This window comes from Dendrobium catenatum, unplaced genomic scaffold (genome assembly GCF_001605985.2).
Source record: "Dendrobium catenatum unplaced genomic scaffold, ASM160598v2 fragScaff_scaffold_621, whole genome shotgun sequence".
Classification (NCBI taxonomy): Eukaryota; Viridiplantae; Streptophyta; class Magnoliopsida; order Asparagales; family Orchidaceae; genus Dendrobium; species Dendrobium catenatum.
The window spans coordinates 16,950,036-16,975,429 of record NW_021319083.1 but is presented as its reverse complement, the minus strand read 5'-3'; the positions used below and the strand labels follow the sequence as shown (position 1 = coordinate 16,975,429).

Sequence of the window (25,394 nt, the reverse complement as noted above, 5' to 3'; positions counted from 1 at the left end):
GTAAACATATAAACTTCTATTATTATTTTCTTCTTGTTTTCTTAGAGTAGGAGGATTATGGGATTATATTAGATACTATAATATAGTAAATCCAACATGATAGGTTTTTCATCTTAAAGAATGAGCAATTCTAATTTAATTGTCTGTGCACAAAATGCATATTATTATCATTTAAAAAAATTAATAAAATTATGAAATTAATGAGTATGATTTATATTACATATATATATATATATTTCCAATAGAAAATTTAAAATATAATTAATAGGGATATTGATTTCTATTATTCTTTTATTGTTGATATTTTCATGGGATGAGGACTATGGAATAAGATTTGATAGTTTAATTAAAACTATAGAAAAAAGTTGCCCTTAAGAGTTGAATTAAAACAAAGATGATATTAAAAAATCTGTTATGTTGAGCAAAAGCATATGTCGAAGTTAATTTTAATGATGTGTAGGTTAAACAAAAGAGAAATACCCAATTTTTTAAAGGATTAGTGAAGAATCAAAATATATTCTCTTAAAAATAGTTAAGAAAATCAGTTATTCAAAGTAGAATAGCATATCAATTAGGACATTTGAAGAAGAACGTCAGAAATTATCACAAATTCTATTACAGAATTAATTCTCAGACATGGGGCAATCTTTAACAAGTAGTTTCATATAGTAGCAACTTGATTTTCAAGAGCGCCAATAACTCAGCTATTTTTATGAAGTACTTACTAAACAAGAAAGGTACCCAACATTTGCTTTTGATTATTTGGTTAAACATATCATACATGACAAATTAGTTACACTTCAAATAATTCTTAAACTCTAATAAACATATAATTAGTTCATAAACAATACCACATGATAAAGAAGTTCATATATTTCCAAGGAAAGAGCATGCGGTATTGAGGTATTGATAAAGTGGAAAGATTTTATTTTTTAAACATTTGCACACAATGAGGTTATAAAAGAAGTCCTCAAAGCTCACCCCTCCAGCCCCCTCCTAAGCCCTCCTCCAAGCACACGCATGCTAAGAGAACTTAACCAAGGCAACATAGTTTTTTTCATATGTCATAGAATATTGAGATTCATATTTTATGAGATACATATTTTGGGTTGCCTTCTATTAATTCTCATACCTATGATACTATCCAACCATCATCCTCGCTCCGTTAGGGTTGTGCCATCTAGGGTAATTTCCTAGATGATTTAACGAGGGGATCATAGTCTTTTTATCTTATGATATACAAAATCAATAATCATATCTTTGACATTCATATTTCATGTCTTATTGATTCTCATGAGAATATCCCATGATCATCTTCTCACTCTATTGGGGTGGTGCAATTCAGTGTAATCTTCTAGTGTCATGAAGCTCTTTCAAAAGCCACATATTTATAACAATTCCACTGAGGTTTCATAACTCCATCAAAGTTTCAAAAATCTGGTGGAGATCAAAATTTATCTGGGAATTGAGGCTTCTGCTTAGTTTTGAATGGAAATAATAACTATTCTTAGATAAATTTTGAAAAACAAATCATTGTTTTTTATGTTAATAGAAAGGCCAAAGATGTTATGAAAATATTCCAAACATCTATGAAGATCTTTCAAGGTCTTAGCTTCCGTATTACCAAAAAAGGAGCATGTAATATATATATATACATATATCAGACGGTTAAGGATACCTTCTTGCAGCTAACAAGCATGAATTCCTTTTGAGAGCGACCAAGGGTAGGCAACATATCTATTACAGAGACAAAAAGAAGTGAGAGAGTGGTAAGCCTTGTCTTATATAGTTTTTGGAGCTGAAGTAATAATGAAGCTTTCCCTTATTATAATATAAAAACGGACATCATAGATACATATCTCAGGCTTCATTTGAGGCAGCTTATACTTTTCTTCTTTTATTGTTAAAAGCTACTTTCCCAACACAGTTTATATTATGGCCACACAAAAGCTACAGAATTTTAGAAAAACAAAAAATTGTCTTCCAAAGAAACGGTTGCCTTTTTGTTCCCTATTTTTCCTATCATAGAAGCACTCAAAAACTTGTTCCTAAAAAAAAAAAAAAAACCTTAATTCAAATGATGAATTTACTGAAGATGCCCTTAGCAACCATCCTATTGAGAGAAGATCTATTCAAATTGTCTATGTTGACCTCAATGCAAGAAATCAGAATGCCTAATAAAGGATACATAGCTTTGCCATGTCACCCTGCCAAATCACGCTGAAATCCCGCCGAAATTGTGCCAAGGTATTGTGCATTCGGTGCCGCTAGCATCACCTCCCACGAATCCTGCGATGCCTGTACAGGGCCTCGAAGGTCGCATACCCTCGCTAATAAAATGAGAAGGAAACAGAGGCTTTGGGTTGATGTTTTTCCTCCTCAGACAAGCCCCACAAGTCGGAGCTCAAGCCAAACCTGCAGCCGGACCTCCTCCCACATGCAAACCTCAAAGCCGAAGCCTCCTTCAAGCCGATTCGAGCTAAACTTCACTAAAGCTCCATCTGATCTCCTTAGTAGCCGGATCTTTTGACCCTTCTCTGCTCCAAACCGAAGCCTCGCCTTTACCTACCTCACTGTGGGAGCCCTTCCTTGTGATCTCCTTGCATGCAAGCCGCAGATGCCACTTCTTCCTCAAGCCCCGAGCCCTTCGAGGTCGAGGCGATCTCCCTACACCAACTGAAGTCTCCAAAGCTTCAAACCGCCTCAACCCCTCCCGATCTCTCTGAAGCCCGGACAACCGAACCCCTACAGCCGTGAGATCCCGTCGCTTCTTCCGGTCCTACCTCCCTGTAGACCGACGCCAGAGCCGCTTATCCGATTCTTTCAGTCGGCCAAACCTGGGCCTCAACTCCTAGCCTCCACCTCTCCTAAACCCAACCTTATCTCCACTTCATGTTGAAACCGTGCCCTAGTCTAACACTTAAAACCCAAATCCCATCTAATCCAGCTGCCTCTTTCTCTTCATACAGTAACTCACTCTCTCTCTCTCTCTCTCTCTCTCTCTCTCTCTCTCTCTTTCTGTATACTATATAATATATAATGTATATATCTATTATAAAAATATAGAATATGTTTATATTTATATATTTAATGTATCATATATTTAAAGTATGATACATTATATATATATATACAAAAAAGGGGTTTTAAAAAAAAAGGAAAAAAAAAAAAAAAAAAAAAAAGAAAGAAAGAAAGAAAGAAAGAAAGAAGAGAAATAGAAAAAAAAAGAGAATGATAAAAGAAATTGTTGATTTTTGTGCCCTCCACTGACATCGTCATCGCCGCCAGTATGTAAAGGTATAAATCTCTAACTCAAATACCGTTGTCGACGTTCTTGTCGAGCCAGAAAATCACTCATACACGATTTTTTTTAGAGTGATGGGAAGGGAACCCGGTGCGACATCTTTGGCGAGGCGGATAAGTCTTATACACGCTCTTGTAGCATGGTGGGGACAATCTTAAGTACCCGTATGCAGCTCTGTACCTGTGGAGAAAACAAACTGTTTTTCTTTTGAAATAAATACCGAAGACCAATACACGCCTTTTTCTGGCGTGGTGGAATTGAAGATTTCACGGCAGCGGTGTCTAAGTACACATACCGTACAAGTTTTTCTCTAGTGTGGAGAGAGGCCTAGTTTCCTGTAGTTTCCCCTAAGCAGGGGAGACGCCAGGAGGCTGTCGAAATTTCGGATGAACATGAGACCGTACTTGAACTTAACTGAAGAAATAATGGACCTAATATAATTGAATGGAAGGAAACTTTAAATCAAACTTGATCGAGAAGATCTTGAACTAAATGAGACTATTTGAATTTGGACTTGAATATGACATAGCGAATCATACTTGGACTTGATTTGAATCAAGCACAGTGGACAAGAACTTGACTTGAACAATGCAAATGACTTGAATTGGACTCAAGTGAGCTTGCACATTGATCTCAAACTAAATTCAAATGATTTAAAACCTAAGTTGGACTCAAATGGACTATAATTGAACTTGAACATAATGCAAAAGAACTTGGGCAATTAATGCTTGAATACTTGGGACTTGAACCAAACATTATTTGAACCATTTGAGCAAGTGACTAAATTTGCATTACCGGGAACAAAACTCATAGTGACAAGAAGGCTTAAACATTTACAAAAGACCTAGACTTTAATCAAGTGATGACAATCAAAATTGAAACTTGAACTGCACAAGGGATTTGTGAACTCGAACTTGAACTTGATTTGAATATTAAGTGAATATGACTTCAACCATTTGGACTCAAACCCAAATGAATGAGGGACTTATATTGAAGCTTCAATGGACATGAGTTGATGTGTTCACTCTCAAATAACAATGCAAACTCTCAATAAGCATGACCACTTACTTAGAGTTAGAAGATTCATGATCGCATTACAATTCATTCACAAGCAAAAGTAAACGAATCGTCATGTACATCGCGATCTGTTTGTGTTCAATACTTGTCGACTCACAATCCGTCCATGGATGGTATCAAGTGGCACACAATCAATGCTATGGATATCTTATAAACATGAATAAGAAGATTATGACGGGCGTTATACTCACAACCAACAATACGTAGTTAATTCGTATGCAAGCTCCCCGTGGATGAGAGAAGTTGACATGCAAGCAATAATATAATGATTTTTAGATGAATATAAAAAATTGTAAGAATGGTTGAGATGCAACCATCAACAAACAATTATAAGCAATGACCTATGGTGAATAGAATCCCTATATCTCACTCATAAGAGCAAGTGATATGAACTTGATGAGTAAGGACAGTTGCAATGTGGATATTCATGAAAGATATACATATGAATGTAGCAATGTCTCCATCATCAACAATAATTCAACATAAAAGCAAATACATTAGACCTCGTAGGCAGTGAAGCTTATGAATACATTTATCTTGTACAACATAAGACAAAAGTACAGTGAATGTAGCAACGCTCTTCGATCGACATCAAAATACAAATAAAGGTACTGAACCTTGTAGGTAATGAAGATAAAGGGGGACATAGTTTGATTGCAGGCCAATCTGCAGGAGCCTTCATTGAATACAACAATTTATCGATGAAATCACATAATAAGATTATGATGTATGCGATGCATCGTGTACAATCCAAGAAATGCTAGAAGCAACTATATGAAGCATAATATGCTAGCAGTTAATGTGTAATGTTTGCACAAACCTTACGAGAAGATACAAAAACCCTTGCAATCAGTGATAACATACATTTTGTAGAAGTAATAAATCATCTGCGAGCATAGATATCATGTGAGATATCATCTAAAGGCAAGGGTGGTATATCAACAATACTCCCACAAGCAATGCCACCCAATGAGAACAAATATGTAGATCCCTGCATGCAAAAGGGGAGTACTTGACGACAAATGCAAATATCTATGGGCCTTTGTAGGAGACTCGTCGTACACACTAGATGTCACCTATGAGCAAAGTGCCAAAAGACCATAATAAAACGCATACAGAATATATCAAATGCAAACACACCTACAGGTTGTCGTAGCAGTTGTAGGAGGTCCATCACATATTCAACATATTGTCTGTGGGCGAGTATGCAAGATCTGTAATGCATACAATCTCTTTACGAATACAGATATATGTATAATATGTCACCTATGGGTAGATACATAAAGACTTCAGTAAATGCAATATCATGTAGTCAACTTTAATCTGTGAAGGAATACATCTACCTGCATACCTGTAACAATGGCGAATATACTGCATGGGCCAAAGACCATAGCAAAATGCATAAAAATACGACAAATGTAAGTTCCTACGAGCTTATGTAGGAAACCAGCTATGCACTTAATATTCTATCCATAAGAAAGATACAAGGGAGTTGCAACATTGACATCATCTATCAACCAAAAAGCAGGAGATTCGTTAGTGCACATTGATCCACCTATAGAAAGAAACAAATAATGCACGACAATCTATCTGTACAAAGCGGGCAAATGCCCATAGTATGATGTCATGCCATCGGATCCGCAGCATTCATGCAAGTGGACAGAAGATGTTTACAAATATTCCAAGAATGCCCCCACACATGCACCCTAGTTTGTATACACATAGGTACACAAGAGGTAAGTTAGGGGTGTCAATTTCAGGTCACGGGTCGGGTTCGGGCCGAACCCCCAAAATTGACCCGGCACTATTCGAGTTAACTCGAACCCGATAAAACACGACCCGTTTTTGTAAACAGGTCAATTTTTGGGACCCGAACCTGACCCGCTTCGAGTTTGGGTCGACCTGACCTGACACGAATTTGCACGATTTAATTGATGAAGCACGCGAAGATACCTGGCGAACGGACCGGCGGAGGACGCGACTGCTGGCGGACCTTCGGCTGCGAGTATGGTTGGTGAACGCGATGGGTTGGGGGACGCAACTGCTTGACACGGTGAATCTGTTTGCGGGCGTGCAAGGGCAGCGGTCAGCCAGTCACCTGATGGTGGATCATTGCGCGGGAATCATTCCGGAATGCCCTATGGGCTTGAGCTGCTTGACGCAGACGACCAACCGTGGATGCGAAGTTGTGACAGGCTCGAAATTCAGACATGACAGCGACATGACGGATTGACGCGGACGTGAATGACGCGAACCCGGGTCAAACCGGGTTGATTCCGGGTTTCCGGGTCAACCCGAACCCGACCGGTTTTACAAACGGGTTGAAATATCTAACTCGACCCGGTTTGGGTTCAGGTTGACCCGAACCCAAAATTTTCGTGTCGGGTTCGATTCGGGTTTTCGGGTCATGTCCAATATTGGCATCCCTAGGGTAAATGCAATCACAAAACCTGCATGGGCCCCAATGAGCATGTTGTATGAATACATGTGACGTCTAGGGATGTTGCGCGGATCAATAAATTTGAACCTGATCCTCCTAAGTATGTAAATAAGAGTTGACAATGTTCAACAAATAATTATAAAATACCCCCAAACACCCGTATGGGCCACGACGAGTATGTTATTAGTACACACGTGACGTTTAGGGATGTTGTGCGGGTCCATAAATGAACGTAGTTCGAGTCCGATCCTTCCATATGGATAGATAAGAATTGACACAACTCGAATTATCAAACAAATATAAAATCAAGGCGTCGATTGAAATATCTATTTTATACGTTCATATAAGGCCTTCAACAAAGAAAATTCATTAACAAAGGTATAAAGCCTATGAAATCCGATCCCCTATCGACAAGTTGATAGAGTCGATAAGGTTTAGTCGATGAATAATCCCATACACCTCGATGATGACTGTGTTGAATGTTTATTTCAATTGGAGGGGTTTACAAACACTTTCAAATACCTTCTAAATTCTCAGATATCCTTTAAAATCCAAAATCTCAAACACCTGTGGGCTCCGAAAAATTCCAATTTTTGGGATGTGTGATCCCGGGGGAATTTTCAGAAGGCAGATTGGGTTTGTAGATAAGACACTACCCAGAGATTTCGCCCTCATTTAGTGAGGACTTTTTGATCTGAGTTCTGGTTACAACACCGAATATTTAAAAATTGAAATAATCCATCAAATAACTTAAAGCAAAATACATCCATCCTCTGTAACAGTTTGCTATAGTGGACAAATTAAAATTTACTTCGGCTCACGTAGAACAAATGCCTAGTCGAAAATATCACTAGGATCCATTCTTAACTAATCTCCTGCCAGTAAGGATGTTGTACTTGTCCTCTGACCGACAGTTTTGCTGCCAAATGACACCGTAGGATAAACGGTTGACCCGGGTCCTCTGAACCGAGTGGTTTCGCCGCCAAATGACACCACGAGATAACGGTTATGGCTAGAGCCAATACGTTCCTTATTGACATCAAATCCTTAAGACATGAATCAATATGATATAATCGATAGGGCATAAAGCTCTCTGTTAGCTAAGGTGGATTCAAATTTGTCCCCTTAGACAAACATTCACCCTAGGTCTACAAGGTACTCTTGGACGACGCAACCCATGGTTGCCGACAAGGATCCTTCTATCTGGTTGGGTCGACTACCTCCTTTGATTAAGTAGACCAGGGAACACGATGGCCCGGGATGACGGAACCATGAGATCTTGATCGGGTCCATCATCCATTCCTCCACCATCCGCTTTAAGTGAAAGATGGTGACATTTCAATTTTAAATATAAAATCTTCACATTTTCAAATACCCATGCCCATGCTGCTACTATATGCTAGATAAGACGTATCTCTATGTATCTGATTGACGACTAGCCTTAATTAAAAGTTCTTTCTCATGATCGGGAGGTGTAATTAACTATAGGGGCTTGCGCCTATAGGAAACCATAACTCAAATCATAAAGTCCTTGCAAAATGAGGGCGAAATCTCTGGATAGTGTCTTATTTACAAACTCATTTGCCTTCCAAAATTTACCCCGGAACTTAAATTCCATTAAAATTCCCCCGAAGAAAAAGCACGCGGGGGAGGCCGGGGCCGAATTTTTGGAGCCCACTGTCTAAGGCCTTATGAAAATCAATATTGGCGCATAAATGTTTAATTGTATGATTGGATATTGAATCCATTAAGAATCTCTAGAATTAGAATGCAATTTTTGGAAATGTCCTTATTCTTGATGATGACAAACCGAGTAGGATGAATAAGCAGTGAATTATCCACCTTGAGTCTATTTGCCAAATTCTTAGAGACAACTTTATGGAAAACATTACAGAGGGATAGGAGTATGTTATATGATAAGCAATTGACATGGAACTGCTTATAGGATTGAGTGTAATCGTTGAGTGTTTAATCCTGTTTTAAAGCTTGCTAGCGTGAAAGAAATTTTTGGCACAATTTGAACTTGTGGACCGACTAGCTCATAGTTGCTAGAAAAGAATTTAGCGGCACAGCTATCCGATTCAAGGGATTTATATTTGCTAAAAAAATAATCATTGATTTACAGATTAGTGAAAATGGATATAAGCATGCTTTGGCTCTTAGAGTAGAGGATGGCATCAATTGGGAGGTTGATTAAGGTTATGAAAATTGAGTGGATTTTTGAGAGTATATTGTACTAAGTTTCAAAATATATCATGACTGATGTAGAAATTTTTTGAGGGGAGGAAAAAATTTCATAAGTGGCTTGAATCTCTTTAATGAAATTGTGATTGCATCTGCCCTTGATTTTTCAAGAAAGAGAAAAACATGATCTCTTTTAGAAAATCAAGCAATTTTAGCCCATTGGTCAGGCCATGCACTTTCACATATGAAATCATTGTATAGATTTTCTTGGATGTTCTTGACCTCACATATAGGGAGGGATTGAAAGGATTGTTCTCTAGTAAGGAGAAAAACCATTGTTCCTCTTTGAAAGAGTTAATATGATATAGATGATTAACATCATTCTAAGTTGAGGCTTTAATAGCATATTTGACTGCCATTAGCATTTTATGAAGCACAAACATAAGATCACCACAAAAAATCCGTTAGGGATTAGTAATAATATACATGAAATAAAAAATAATGAGTCCAAAAATTCGTAAAGATAATCCAATATCTGAGGGAAAACCATTCAGTATAAATAATAATTAAAGAGTGATTAGAATATAAAAATAATATAATCATTAATCATTTGATACGAACATATAAACATGTCAAACCAATCAGAGAGAAACATGTCTATCAATTGTTATCTAACAGGGGGAATTGGGTTGGTTTCTGAAGCAAGTTTATGTAAGCCCCAAGCTAGGAAAGCTAGGAAGATCCGAAAGTCAAATTGGAAAATGCAATAATTTAAATCAACAAATTTATTAGGAAAAGGAGAAATGTCACCAATTTTCTCATTAATAGATCTAATACATTTAATGCCCCTCAACAACAATGAAGATATAAGAGTGGTGTTAGGTATGTCAAATAGAGAGCTACCAAGATTTTTTCCTGTCAACTGAAGTGTTCTCCACATAAATAATAATGATGGCAAAATGTGTAGAGCCCAAATCATGAATGTATTGTGGCTAAGTATAAATATGGAATAATTAAATTTGAGGTTGAATGTGTTCTTATGGAGAAGTAAGGCCATTATGGCTTGTTGGAGGATTCCTCCTTTGGATGTTCTAGTGTGGATAAGGGATATTTAACTACCTATCGTGACCATGATCACGCCTATATTGCTCTTTCCAGGTATGTCTTCTTCTGGGTGTGTTGAGATATATTAGGGTGTATGAGGTGGTAGGATTCATTGTCTTGAATAAAGATTTGCTAGATGCCATACATTCACCATCTCTTGCTAGTCTATCTGATAAAAGGGTGTGTGTGTGTGTGTGGGGGGGGGGAGAGACAGGAAATGTTAGAAAGAGATGGTTTTTAGGCAGTAGGGTCTTGTATATGTTTGACGTAAATACGAGGCAAGGCACTCACCTGAGCTAAAATGGAGGAACAACAGGTATACGATTTTGGGTCCGCATGGGTGAAAGAACCCACCTTGAAATTAATATTAGGAGCATAGGAAATCCTAGCAGAGAGTTTTCTCATATATAAGCACAAGGTTGCAGTGTTGAGCCAATTGAATAGCTATTTAGCTATGCAATGCTTAAAAACGGACTAAATACCTACTTCACTGATGTAGCTGTTTAAAATTCTCCATGGAAAATCCCGTTATCATATTAATAACAGAATGGGAATACTATTTTGTTCTGGCAACCTTCAGATTAACCTGTTATCTTCTCCATCTAAATAGAATTGAACTAGAAGATATGTAGTTATATGGATTGAAATCATCGACATTATATATTATTGCTAATCCCTCTAAAGGCACTTGAATAAGAAGATGCCGCTGCTTATAATTTAGGACCAAGTTTTGCGTTCTTTCTCAGTGCCATTCCTGAGGATGGAAGAAGGAAGGCATATGCAGAAGCACTGGCAAAAGCAAAGGCCGAAGAAGAAGCCATTATAGCCTCAGAGAAAGTCCTTGAAGCAGAAACTGCTACTAAGAAGCTTGAAGAAGAGGTGAAAAAACTCTCAAAGCAACAAGCCCAGGCAGCCAGCCTCGCCAAGGAAGCTCAAGCTAGAGCAGAAGCAGCTGGCTCAACACTAGAAGATCTCATCAGCAAGGCAAAGGATCTTGGCGAGGAGTTATCTTGGAAGAAACTGAGTTCACAAATTGCAACTGCAGTTTCTCCAAATTCATCTAATGAAAAGCCACAGGCACAAATTGCCACCATAAGAGGCCAGGCCAAGGCCTCCATTTTATCGCCGAGAAAGGCTGTGTTAAAGCAGCAGGCATCAAAACCAAAACCTAAACAGAAACAAGTAGAGCAAGAGGGAAAAGCCTCAAAAGCAGATGTGAGGAGTGTATTTGGAGGACTCTTCAAGCAAGAAACAATCTATATAGATGATGATTGAGCAATGCAGGTTCCCTTCACTGCTCTTAATGAAACAAATTTATATAGATGATGATTGAGCAATGCAGGTAACTTTCACTGTTCTTTTTCATTTAATTTTCTGTAGAGGTTACAAATGTGAGGATAAATTCTTTTGTGTTTTTGCATTTTGCTTCGAATGTTTGAGTCTTGTATGAGTATTTATGTAATTGTCTATAAGCTTCTGCAATAGTAATGATATCTCAGTATTCATTAGTTGGCTACTTTCTATCATGTTCAATGAACCTTTTTAGCAAGCTTGAACTAGTTTTTGTTGTTTTTGCTGATATTTGTTTTTCTGCAAGAGGTAAACTTGTTTTGATTATCCTAGCATTATTATAATTAAAGATGAACAACACATATTAGTCATGCATGCGATATGCCCATGGTAGCTCTTACAGGCGTAACTTTTTTTTTTTTGTAATAACAATTTTAAAGTGAATTTAATTCCAAACTTATGCACATGTGTAAGACCCCAAAGCCATGAACTATTGATGCAGTGACCTTCCGTAGTTTCACATATAATATATAGTTTAATATACTTAATAGCTTCCTAATTACCTTTACTTAAGCATGATTACTTTTATTTATATTATTGATATTGTGAATGTTGTCCTCACAGAGTAGAAGGATAGAGTATCATTGTATTTATATATGCTTCTTTTGGTATGGTGAATTTGCTTTTCCCGTGTGCTTCTATCTGCACCTGCGTCCTCATCTCCAGCACTACATCAAGTGGCATTAGAGTTGACGACAATAACTATTGAAGATGACAACCCCCTAGCCCGTGACAATGTCGTAGCAGTGATTATCTCCGGAAATCCCTTGTTACTCATGCATAAATGACCAATGCCCTAGATCTAGGTTTTCGACCAATTGTTTGAGGGGTGTGTCAAGAATTCTATCAACTCAGCTATGGTGGCATCCCATATCCAGCACCCACACTGGTAGATCTAGTACCCACACTAGAGAGGTGCAAATTTGCTGTGGTGAAATCGAATTTGAAACATTCCCCTCGATCTAACCAATCGGCACAAGCAGAGCTTCTTGGATCCACTGGTGAGCTTATCCTCATTTTTGGGCTACTCATCTCTATCCCCCACCTCATCCGACCAACCATAGCGCACATCAAGGAAAGTTCAAAATTAAATCCGCTTTTTGCTGTTTTGATGGTAATTATCATATTGAAGACTATCTTAATTGGGAGTAGAATTTTGAAAATTTCTTCTAGTACATGGATTTTTCTCAAGAGAGGCAAATTTGGTATGCGGCAGGCAAGCTAAATGGTAGTGTGGCTATTGGTGGAATCATATGAACCAAGCTCATTGTCATGAGGACAATGATGAAATCTATACTTGGCTTACGATGAAACGATTGCCTCAATAACAATTTCTCCCATTGTGCTACGAACATTGTGCTACGAACAATCATTATATTGCCATGAATTTCTATGGCACAAACAAGGACTAGCATGGCTCATAAATCACTTTCATGGGATGCTTATCATAGTAATTGAAAAAGGTTAGTTATATGTGCTTGAGATTTGGGTCAAGAGTTTGTAAGAGAAAGATTGGAGATGGGTGTGTTGATTCCATTTTGATTAGCGAGCATGTTGATAGGTTTTTTCTATATAGAAGTAGAACAAATGAAGGGATTGCCTCCACATTGCGAATGCCTTTAAAAATATGGTCATAACATGCTCACCAATGTTGGGAAAATGGTTTCAATGTTAGTTTTGTGTGGAATTTGATTATGTCAATCAATCGAGTTGTACTGATGCCTTGGACCTCAATTCCTTCGGTCAAGCTCGTCGGGGGGTTACAAGGGGTTCTCCGCCTGCTTGGATTTGGGTGCTTTGCATTTGAAATATTTTTTCCTGTACAACCATACAACTCTATTGCGCTGTGTAGTTTTCTTGGAGACAGACAAAGAGTGGAGTGTTGCGGCGCTCTGAACCTCGACACTGTCAGGGAGCACCGCGGCGTCTCATACCCAGCGTTGTGGCGTTGTTTGATAGACTGGAGACAGAGGGTAGAGCGTCCCAGCACTATAAGATGGGTTGTTAGTTTTTCTTTCTCATTTTTTATGAGGGTTGTGTCGCTTGGTAGGTAATGTAAGTTTCTCTTTATTTGTTCTTGTGTGAGAACAGTGCAAGGGTGAAGAGTTAGAGAGATGTGAGATTTGTACTATTTCTCCCAACTTTTCATATTAAATTTTTTAGTGTAGTGTGACTCTGTGGTTTTTTTTTTCCCAGTTTTGGATTTTCCAGGTTAAATCTTAGTGTTCTTTATTTTCGATGTATTTTCTATTTCTTGTTTGTGTTTGTTGTGTATTTTACTTCGCCAACATTTAAGGGCGCTAAAAAATATGGATAACTAATTAATGTTGAAGCTGACATGGTTAAAACAATTTCAAACTTTTTGCAATGTGCGAAAAATTTGAACGCCGAGAAAGAAATACACTACAGTGATAAATTTAAAAGAAATACACTATAGTGATAAATTTAAAGGATAGAGCGTTGGTGTCTAAGCTAGAAAATAATGGTAGGAATGATGCTTGAATGGCATGAGGCTCATAGGAATTGTGTGCATCATTGGTGTAATGAGGTGGTGGATATAATGGGCAAGATATGTCATGAGATTCACGAGCCTGGTTACAATGCACCTTCATGCCCTCTTGATGAGACCTCCATTGAAGAGTGTACTTGAGCACCATTGCTGAAATTTAGGTATATATCTTGTAATTGCTGAACTTCTGTTTTGTAGCTTTGGAGCTTACATATACAATGGCAATTGCTCCATTTGATGTTCTGGTTGTGGAGTTACCATGAAGAAACTAATTGCAACTAATCATTTCAACTAAGTCTTAAAAAATCAACCCAAACCCTCAAAGTTCTCAGCCTAGTTTCTAGACTTCATTGCACCTAATCTTATTTTTCATATTACTACCAGGCTTTTAGCCTCACCAAACTCTATTATTAATTCCATATCATAAGTTTACATCCTAAGCTAATTTTCACCATCATTTTCAACTATTTACCCCACTTAAAACACATTCATCTACAAAATCAGCTCAAACTACCTAAATAGGATTGACTAGTCTTGGCATTCCTTTCACATGATCACATCCCTTAAAGTTCCACCAAAGAATTTCAGATCACTTTTTGAAGAATAAATTAAATATTCATAAGCATTTTAATTAACTAGTCCCAAAAAAAGAACCTCCCATCATCATCATCAAATATTTTATTATTGTGACTAGCTATTAAATATGATTTACAGCTCACTTTCCAGCGTCCCCGCCAAAGCCGAAAGATGGCACGCTAGTTAATCATTCCACAAAGAAATACAAGATGGAGTGTATTGCTTGCAGGTACTGCGACTGCACTGTATTGGCAGTTCGACGCGGGATAAAGAGCCAAATCCTATCTGCTTACATTTTGAACCAAGAAAGTTTCTCATCATTATATAAAGCATTTCTTAATAAGCATGCATGGTAGACAGGCTATTGCTATTCTACAGATTGGTACATATAGAGATTTTCTAATTGGTACTGCAAAATCAAGTTTCTTTCTCTCTGAATACCTGTACCATTAGTTGTTCTTCATAATTTTTAACAGTTGTAACGTTCCATTAATTGCGGCAAAGATGTTCCTAACCAGACGATGAGTATGGAGAAAAGTGGTAGACTCCAAGAATTTCATGTTCATCAAAGATAAGAATTTCCTACCAGCAACTAATGGAGAGAGAGTGGGGTTCATTGTTCATAAAATATGGAGATGCATAAAAAAAAGAATTTATATTCATTATTCATAAAATTTCGGGTGAAAGGGTCAATCCGAACGCAATCTGATTTTTAAAACGGGTCAAATTTTTGAATCTGAATCTGATCTGTTTTGGGTTCGAGTTGATCATAATCCGAAATTTTTGCGTCGGATTCGATTCGGATTTTTGAATCTTGTCAATATGAGATAAAATAAAGATATTGAAATATTTAGGGTAAGGTCCAAATAAAGACAAGTCAAGAAATGTAAAAAATAAAAAAAAAGATGAAAAACATCAATAATTTGATTTTGAAAAAAATGATAGAAGTGGGGTCCATTGATAGGACCTGTGGGCCTATATTTGGCGGATCAATTAGTCGCTGGTTAAGCCTAGAAATTCTTTTGATTTGATGGGTTGCACTGCATGCAAAAGGTCAGGCCAACCAACTTGGGAAAGATTCAGTGAATTAGATAGAGGGCAGACAAGACTTGTCTTTTCCCACTTTTCCACCCTCATTTTCTTCTCCTTTCTTCACCATTTCTCCAAGAAAGAAAAACCCTTCCGCAAGAAACCAAACCCCTCAAATCGCTTCGCTAATGAAATCCTATCAAATGTCCAAAACTTTCCTCTCATTAATTAACTGATAGATAGCGGTTCATTTCTTAGCTTAATTATAACCTTTATTTTCATATTTAATGAATATTATTAAATCCTATCATTTTGAATTTTTTATTGACCGACTGTAATTAAAATAATATGATGCACAACAAAAAAGTTAGCATTTTACGACAGACTTTGTGGCGGATTTTTTTTTTTTGTTGAAAATGGCAATGGATTTACCATACATTTTTTTTTCAAATTTTTTGTAGTGGATTTACGGTGGTATTTCCATAGTAAAGTAGCGGCAAAAATTCCACAGTAAATTCGTCAAAAATCCAATGTAAACTATCCTATCTAATTGACTGATTGGGCATTCATTTCACTTCTCTATGTTCTTGACTGCTCTCCTCCACCCTTCAGCTCTCCTCGAACTTCGCTCACCTCCTTCGACAACGTTCCTTCTTGTCGCATCCGAAGTCACACCTCATCGTCGTTCTTCTTCGTTGTCGAAATTACGCGACAGGAGCTTGGTCATTGCTAAGGTATCCACTATCCATCTTTCTTCCTTTTTGTGCGCTTCTTCATCCTGTCGCATCCAAAGCCACACCTCCTCGCCATTCTTCTGTTGCAGTCGAAGTCGCACCACCACGAGAGCTTAGTCGTTGTGAAGGTATCCATCCTTCTTCCTTTTGCATGCTTCTTCATCCAAATTCATAAATCTGCCAAACTCTCACCCTTGCTACCACTAAAAGGCATGCATTTTGCTAATGATATTCTTCTTGTTGATAAGACTAGAGAGGGAGTTGAAGATAAACTTGAATTATAACGTTCAACCTTAGAATCTAATGGGAGGCATTATGCCTTTGGGCAAACAAGTCATTAATAAGAGTACACTCTTTAGATATATTGAGTCTATTATAGTGATGGCGTAATAGATGGTGATATTAATTATTAGCATAATTCAAGTTGGATGGTTGAAGTGGAGGAATGCATCGAGTTTGTATGATAGAAAAGTCCCTCTTAAATTTAAGAAAAAAATTTATAAGATGTGGTCAAAATTGATTTATAGTGTAGAATGTTGACCATTAAAAGAGAAGCATAATATTAAGTTAAGTGTTGCAAAGATGAGGATGCATTATATTATGACTTTGGGAGGTAAACTTGAATTATAGTGTTCAACCTTAGAATCTAATGGGAGGCATTATGACTTTGGGCGAACAAATCATTAATAAGAGTACAAGCTTTAGATATATTGAGTCTGTTATTACAGTGATGATGTAATAGATAGTGATATTGTTAGCATAATTCAAGTTGGATGGTTGAACTGGAGGAATGCATCGGGTTTGTATGATAGAAAAGTCCCCCTTAAATTTAAGGAAAAAATTTATAGGATGTGGTCAAACATGTAATGCTTTATAGTGCAAAAAGTTGGCCATTAAAAGAGAAGCATAATATTAAGTTAAATGTTGCGAAGATGAGGATGCTCAGGTGGATGAGTGGCTTTACTCTTAGAGACATGGTATGAAATAAGCATATACGTGAAAAGGTTGGAGTAGCTCCAATGGAAGATAAGATTAGAGAGCACCTTAGATAGTTTGGTCACATATTTTTATTGTATGGTTAAAGTGGAGGAATGGATCAGGCTTGTTGTGTGATAGAAAAATACCCCTCATACTTAAGAGAAAATTCTATAAGATGATGGTGATACCTACAATGCTTTATGGTGTAGAATGTTGGACATTAAAATAGAAGCATCATATTAAGTTAAGTGTTACAGAGATGAGGATGTTTAGGTGGATGAATGGCTTTACTCTTGGAGACATATTGCGAAATGAGCATATACGTGAAAGGTTGGAGTAGCTCAAATGGAAGATAATATTAGAGAGAGTCTCTTTAGTTAGTTTGGTCATATATTATTACTGTATGGTTGAAGTGGAGGAATGCATCGGGCTTGTTGTGTGATAAAAAAATCCCCCTCAAACATAAATAAATAATATTAAATTGATACATAATTTAATGATAATTTGATACAAATCTCATTGATACATAAAAAAGTTCCCCTCAAACATATAGAAGAGTCACTAAACAAGGAGGCACATAATTTTATGATTTATTGCACACTGTGCAACAATTAATTTGGAATTAGTACACTACTCATTCAGAGTTATTTATCGTTGTGAAGATGTTAAACATAAAATAGAATATAATATACCAAAGAATACTTTAATCAATTTAAAGAGACCAACCTGACAGATAATATAATTCCAACAGATTTATATCAGACTAAAAAATTGATTTTCAAACTTAGTTTGATAGCTATAATAATAGTTATAAAAAATATTATTATATTAATGGATGCATATTGTACTATAAAGACTATTTGTCAAAGATTGCATGTTATTATTATAATGCGCTAAGATTTAAACCAAATTCTAGAAAAAAGAAAGAAAATATAAGGATGTGCCAGTTAATCGATTAGTCTACTTACCCATCATTCCCATATTATAATGTTTATATGCATCTATGAGATCTACCACACATATGAGATGACAAAAGGAACACATATTTTAAGTAGGTGTTCTAACACATCCGTAAGAAGTAGTGGTTTGGAAACATTTTGACCTTACACATCCTATCTTAATTAGGTGTAAGGTAAGCTTATTTTTTGTGCTTTCACTATAGAGAAATAACTAATTTTTAGAAGAATATTTTGCCAACAATTGGTCATTTTTCATAGGAAAATTTGATTCTCGACAGATTTTTGATGGATTTTTTTCACTTGTAAAACGCACGTAGAAAAAATGTTTGCCATTGGAAATTTTTTGACGGATTACCAACAAAAAATTGCACCTTTAACAAATGAATAAAGTCCAGTCATCATTTCTTGGAAAGGAAAACTCTGATAAAAATTCTGCTGGAAATTTTTGGAGAATCTCTAATTAAAATTCTAAGACATTTTTGTCAAAAAGATAATTTTTTCCCATAACAAAGATTTTTAATGGAACTTTTCATGTGGCTCATACTCTCAATGTGAGGTCCAAAACTAGTATCGTAACACAAATGCTCTATGATATAAGTTTAACCCCCTCACTATGTATAAGGTATGCTTGAATTTTATGCTTTTGAGTAAGAACACTAACATCCCATTTGATAAAAATAAAAATAGTTGACATGCCATGTGAATATAATATCCAAGTCCCTTAACAATTGTTGACATGCCATGTGAATAAAAATAGTTGGCATGCTATTACTGGCGGCTTAACGTAGCAAAATCACCGGTTCGGCCGTCGTTAAAAGCCGACGGCCAGACCGCCGGCCATGCCGCCGGTAAAACCGGCGGTCCATAAACCGCCGGTTAGAACCGCCGGTATTGGGCATTTTTCCTGTAGTGCAAGTTCATATGTCATTGACTTTATTAATAGTAACAACCTATTATATATCCATGATCTCTGACTTCAGATATCCATATATATATATATATATATATATATATATATATATAGTTGACCACGCTTCCCAAGCTGCCCACTAGCATTGCCCAGACACTTGATCACCAACCCTCCCCACATTACACGGCCGCCTGGCCGCCCACCCCGCTACCCGTACACTTGACTACCAGCCCACCCTGCGCTACCTGATCGCCTATTGGCGTCCTTCCCGCGCTTCCTAAGCAGACTGGACGCCTGCCGGTGCCTGTTCCACGCTGCCCGGCTGCCTGCCTGCCCGCGCTGTAGCGCTTGTGAGATTCAAACTCAACACCTATGGGATTTCAAGTACACAACTACTTTATTGTGGAATAAAATGTATCATTAAGCAAATTCTTTTATGTTTAAATAGAATAATTTATAAATAAAAATTTTAAATAAATTAAAATAAAATCTTTAAATGAATAAATAATTAAAATAAGTTAATTATTAATTTAACAACTTATTTTAACTATTTAAGTTAATAACTCATTTAAATGATCATTTAAGTTAATTATTAATTTAATATCTTGTTTAAGATAAATTAAAATTTGAATATCTAAAATAAGTTATTTAATTAACAATCAATTAAATTAATTTATCAAATTAATAATATATTAAAATAAGCTATAAAGTTATGAATATATAATTTTTTTGAAACTCCCAGAAAATCTGTCAAAATTTTGCCAGAAATCCAGGTCGAAAAATTGTCAGAAATATTTCATCGTAATCCATCGAAATTCTGTCAGAAAGTTTGCTGGAAAATAGTATGTCAGAAATCCGCCATAAAACCATTCGGTAATGATCAATTTTCCTGTTGTGATAAAAATTATTTTGCATGTAATGCTCTCTCTAACAAAATGATGGATATTAAATATAATTTATGTGCAACCTAAATATAACTACAATGCATTTTTAACAAAATCTAACGAATAAAATCTTTAAATAAGTGAAAATGATTATAGAGATAAAGTTTTACCTTCAAAATATCGAAGAATCAGAGCTAAATAATTTATAAATCATCTTGGATGGCGACTTGAAACAGAGAGGCCGAGAGATGTGTTCAAGAGAGAAAGAAATATGAAATGGAAGAGGGAGGCTGGCTCCAGCTGAAATAAGGCCTTTTTGGCAAAATTTATGATGGATTTTTCCATAATAAATTAAATAGCATTTCCTGCAAAAAAAAAATCATCGAAAATTCCGTGGGGTTAATTAATTGTCAATGGAATTTTCGATGAAATTTTTTTGTCGAAAATTATGTAGGTTCAGTACGATGTCTAAGCATAGAATTTTTTTTTTTTTTGGAAAAAAATGAAGGCTATTGAGGAGCCCCACAAAAAAAAATATTCTTCTTTGGCAGATTTATCAGTTAATCCTTTATATTGAGATAATGATAAATTATACATCCATAACATTTGATTTCAAAAATTCACTTACATTATATTTGTAAAGTAAAAAAAAATATTAGATATAATTTCACCTAACAAAGGTACCATAGTATAAAATATCTATTACAAGAAAAGAGATAATAGTAATCGAAAGTATTGTTAAAATAAATAAATCTATAAAAAAAAAAAGAAACTTTTAACTCAAACTTATTTTTCCTGAGAGAAATTTCACTTAAATCTTGTAATAACCCGAAGATATGATAAAAATTTTGAAACTGAATTGACTTAAAGCGCTTCAGCGCTAGTCAGTGCCGCATCACTAGTTTCAAGAGCACAATGACACCAGAAACTTCTGTTGTGATGTTTGTGTCTCTGTTCTATAGTAACTCTTAATTCAACATGAAGCACTAAAAATATTTTTTAATATATTTTATTATAAATATCTCTACCCCACCTACCTTACTCCCTCACTCTCTTGCTTGGGAACTTTTATTTGGTCCGGTGAACGTATGTAGAGGTACGTTCGGCCGGCACTAAGATCGCATGCACAAAACGAGAAATACCAAGCAAATACCGAGCAATACCAACAATAACGAGAAATACCATTACGTGAAGATAAAATACCAAGTAATACCGAGCAATATCAAGTAATACCAAAAAATACCGATTTTTTTTCTAGAAAAAATCGGTATTTTTTGGGATTACTCGGTATTAATCGGTATTGATCTTCACAGAGCGGTATTTCTAATTATTATCAAACAATACATAGCAATACCGACCAAATACCGAGCAAAAACCGAGTAACAATTCTCTGACCGAACGTAGAGCTAAGTCATATCAGAGGACGTAATAAAAGTTCCTTGCTTGGCCGGTAAAAATGGGAGAAGAAGAAGCGAGACAAGGGAGAGGAAGAAGAGGGAAGGAGGAGAGAGAAAGCATACGTCTAATCATTTTTGTCTACTGTTCATTTAACAAAAAATGTTCCAAGCATTTTAAATAATTGTTCTTTTATTTATGTTTTCAATGATTTTGATGTATATAGATTTCTCTCCTAAATTTGCTAAAAATTATATTTTCTCCTGATTTTATAAGCTTTCACCTTATAATTTTTTATATGTTATAGATTTGAACATTCTGAATGATTTGATATAATTTTATTACATTTTTACATATAAATATATGTATAAAAATTTTAGAGTAAAATGAATAGGATGGATATGCACTTGAATATGATACAACTTGATTGAAACGATGAATTATATCGATATTACTTGTTTAAAAAATGATATACTCATTTATATCAGAGAATCGATATGATAATCTCATATAACATTCTTAAGATCTACGTAGTCCACTGATAGGAGTCATTGGATGAGAGGCATAAGGAGATAGAGACTGATATATAGAGTTATACGAAGATGGAGTGACTGATTTATGTGATTCGAGAAAAGCTATAAGGAGTTCATTGATTGAGAGTTATAAGGGACGATTGACTGAGAGTCATAAAGGCAGGAACAAGATCAAGATCAAGATACCCTCATCTGAACATTTAATAAGATATTGATTACTGATTATTGATATTGATTACTGATTGATTACTCATTACTATTACTGATATTGTAGCTTATAATATACTGATATTATTTTTTTTCAATACCATTACTATTTCTGATCTGACTGTTCACTATTACTAATATTGTGACTGATATTGACACTTATTACTGTTATTGATATGGATACTATTAATGGAATAATTACTGATGATATAATAGACTGAGATATGATGTGTTATGAATTGAACCGTCCATCATAACTTCTGGTATAACCATCCATCATAACTTACTATGGTATTTTTAGCCGACAAATCTACAAAAAATGCCTTTTAATTAATTTATAGTACTTCATCTTAAATTACCGTTAATACTATGCCCATTGGAAATTTTTTTATAGTTTTGGATAATTATCAACTAGTAAGACTTAGACTTCGTTTGAGACGACTTTCTTCTTGTTTTCTGAAGCAGCATTTTAGAACAAAAAATTTTAATATAAGAAAATTTTGGTACTAAAAATTACTATATAAAACAATAAGAAAGCTTTCTCAAACGAAGCCTTAATCTTTTTTATATTAATCTTTATTTATTCTTACGAGTATTTTATTTTATATTTATCAAATATAATAACTCGGTCATTATTAAATCTCTATCTAAACCTTAAAAATTTTTCTTTAAAAGAAAATTTATGAAAATTTTCTCTCTTGTTACTTCTCTATTATGCTTGAAATGTCCTTGCCATTAAAATTCTTAAGGGATAAAATTGAATCTTATAAATTAAATGAAGTATAAAGTTGTCCTCATAATAAATAATACCATCACACAGAATGTTACATTTTATTTAAAAAAAATAAGACATCTTACCTCCTTATTTTCAAAGTCATATGAAAAGATGAATAATATCTTAAAGAGTCATAAAGTGTAGGGAAGATATAATTTTACCATCATTCCCTTTCAACATTTCACATGCAAGAAAAGTACATTATATGATGAAATTAATGATGAGGAACATATTTTCTACTAATTTATCTCTCTCCATATACTAAAGATATAAATTTTTTTAATCAGTGGTAAACTCGGGTTAATTTTATTAGGAGTTTTGATTATTAATTAAGATATTTTGGATTCAAAATTTATGTATGTGATATATATGAAATTAATTTAATTGACTTGAAAGTCAAAAAAAAAAAAGTCAGTGGTAAAGATAGGTTCCGATAACGCAGGTTGGAGGTGCATCACTTTCTCTCTTGTCCGTCATCACATCCTCATCTCTCTCTCTCTCTCTCTATTTTTATATTTAAAATATCACATTACTTGAGCTACTGAAACTATAGCCTCCTCGCACTTTTTCAAGATAACATACAGATGAACTGAAATAAATCAAATGGTGGCTGACAAGAAGCCAATAGGAAGAACCATTTATACTGTTCATGGAAGCTGAATCTAGCTCTCTTTACAAAATTAAACCACACTTACACCAAAGAAGAAGAAGAAGAAGAAGTGCATAGCAAAAACTTATAAAATTATATCTGACTACTTAATTACTAGGATATGAAGGCTTAGAACCCACCGCCGCAGCCGCCGCTGCCGCTGCCGCTGACCAGACGCCGCCAAACACCTCATTCAAGAGAAGCTTTGGCGCCGGCATGTTATACAGTGGCATTGCTGGTAATTTCTTCTCCAACACGGCCGGCGGCGATGCTCCACCGCAGCCAGCGGAAATCCCACCTCTCACCGGACTCTGTTTCGAATTTTCTAAAGTCGCCGCCGGCGACTCCTCGAGAGGCAGCCTCTCGTATACGGTGTTCCTGCCATAAATCGAATATATATAAAAAGCACCCAAAAATTTTTTTTTTTATTTATTTGTCTAAAGTTCTTGTTAAGTTAAACATAATTAAATGAAGCTCTTTTTTTATTCCTTAATAATTTTTACCTGAAGGTGGCGGCAACAACCATGACCGGACCCGAGGCCACAAGCTCACCGGCGATGCTCCCCCCTACAACTTGCCCCTGTCCTCCAGCAAGAATCACGGTCAGTCCTGTTGCCGCCGGCAGGAAAGATCCGGAGAGAGAAAGAATCTCAAAACGACCTCGTAGCACGATTACGTCGGAGCCGGCAGGTGCTCCAGGCTGCCGGAGAGAGATGTCGGAAACTACGCCGGACGCGCTTAGAACGGATACCCCGCGATTCCGCCGGCGAGCATAAGCGGCGATAGAGCCGATGATGTCTGCTCCTGTTACGATCTCGAATAAGTGGGATCGAAGAGCGTTGGGAGTTTCCCGAGTGAGGATAATAGGTTGCTTTGGCTTGTTTTTGGATCCCGGAGGACGGCCGCGGGAACGGCGGAGGGAGGCGCAGTTTGAGGCGGCGAGCTCGCCGGAGGAAGGAGAAGAGGAGTGCATTTCCGGTTCACAAGGCCACGGTTTAATTTGGAAGCTCCTCTGCTCTTGCTAGCGTTTCTATATTGGCCAATGAAGAATAGTAGATCTAAATAATATGGAATTGTTACTTGTCAGAAAGTGTTAGATCCAAAAGGGATTAAAAAATAGGCCTCAATATATTTTGAAATTCAATTTGAACACGAAAATTAAAGCATGCAAAAAAAAAAAGAGTATTAAATCATTTTTTTAAATAAATTTTATTCCATCAATAAAAATGAGTACAACAAGTATCAGAACGGAATAAAAGCCAGATACAAGGAGAGATAACAATTAGGGAGACCGAGAGGATAAACAAGATAGCAAAGGCCAACGAGATCAGTAATTGACAAAGACTTCCAACCACTTCGTAGTCAGGCACGGGCCATGCATCCAGAGGAGTGAAAGAGCAATACACCGTCAACAAGCCAAATAACCACCAGCACCAAGAGCTCCAAAAAACATTGCCAAAGGTTGCCAATGAACCTCGGATCCAGAGTGGTGAGCCCGAGCCACATCATCGCCCAAATAGAACATATAAAAGCCATAGAGGCAGTAGCAAATAAGTTACCAACAAAGGAAAAAAACGGAAGAACCAAAACAACAACCACCAAAAGCTATTTTTTGGATTTTCACTTTCTACGTTTACCAACCCAAGCATTTCCATCTCGCGCAATATCTTGGTGATCAAAACATTCAACTTCATCAACCTCCGAAGAGGAAGGGGATGAACACTCAAGCCAGTTTATTTGCATCCAGAGGAGTAAAAGAGCAATACACCATCAACAAGCCAAAAAACCACTAGCACC

General features: G+C 36.1%; 2 protein-coding genes across 2 annotated transcripts in view; one reads left to right on the top strand and one right to left on the bottom strand.

Annotated features, from left to right (window-relative positions):
- LOC110105477 (protein PLASTID TRANSCRIPTIONALLY ACTIVE 16, chloroplastic) overlaps positions 1 to 11,665 on the top strand; it is a 22,751-nt gene extending 11,086 nt beyond the window's left edge. Inside the window, 2 exon segments of the mRNA XM_020835007.2 lie at positions 9,529 to 9,558; positions 10,838 to 11,665. Coding sequence (XP_020690666.1) covers positions 9,529 to 9,558; positions 10,838 to 11,384 — 577 coding nt within the window. The 3' untranslated portion in view covers positions 11,385 to 11,665.
- An 11,881-nt stretch (positions 11,666 to 23,546) lies between these two features.
- On the bottom strand, positions 23,547 to 24,654 carry LOC110105471 (AT-hook motif nuclear-localized protein 26). Its single transcript, XM_020835001.2, has 2 exons — positions 24,101 to 24,654; positions 23,547 to 23,975 (listed from the first exon to the last, which is right to left on the bottom strand). Exons 1-2 carry the CDS (start codon positions 24,568 to 24,570, stop codon positions 23,705 to 23,707), a joined length of 741 nt encoding a protein of 246 aa, XP_020690660.1. The 5' UTR covers positions 24,571 to 24,654; the 3' UTR covers positions 23,547 to 23,704.
- Positions 24,655 to 25,394: the final 740 nt, after the last annotated feature.

Excerpts from the sequence above, each read along its gene's own strand:
- LOC110105471 (XM_020835001.2), bottom strand. The coding sequence starts at position 24,570 with ATGCACTCCTCTTCTCCTTCCTCCGGCGAGCTCGCCGCCTCAAACTGC. Across the intron at positions 23,976-24,100 it reads GTTGTTGCCGCCACCTTCAG|GAACACCGTATACGAGAGGC; the intron begins GTAAAAATTATT and ends GATTTATGGCAG.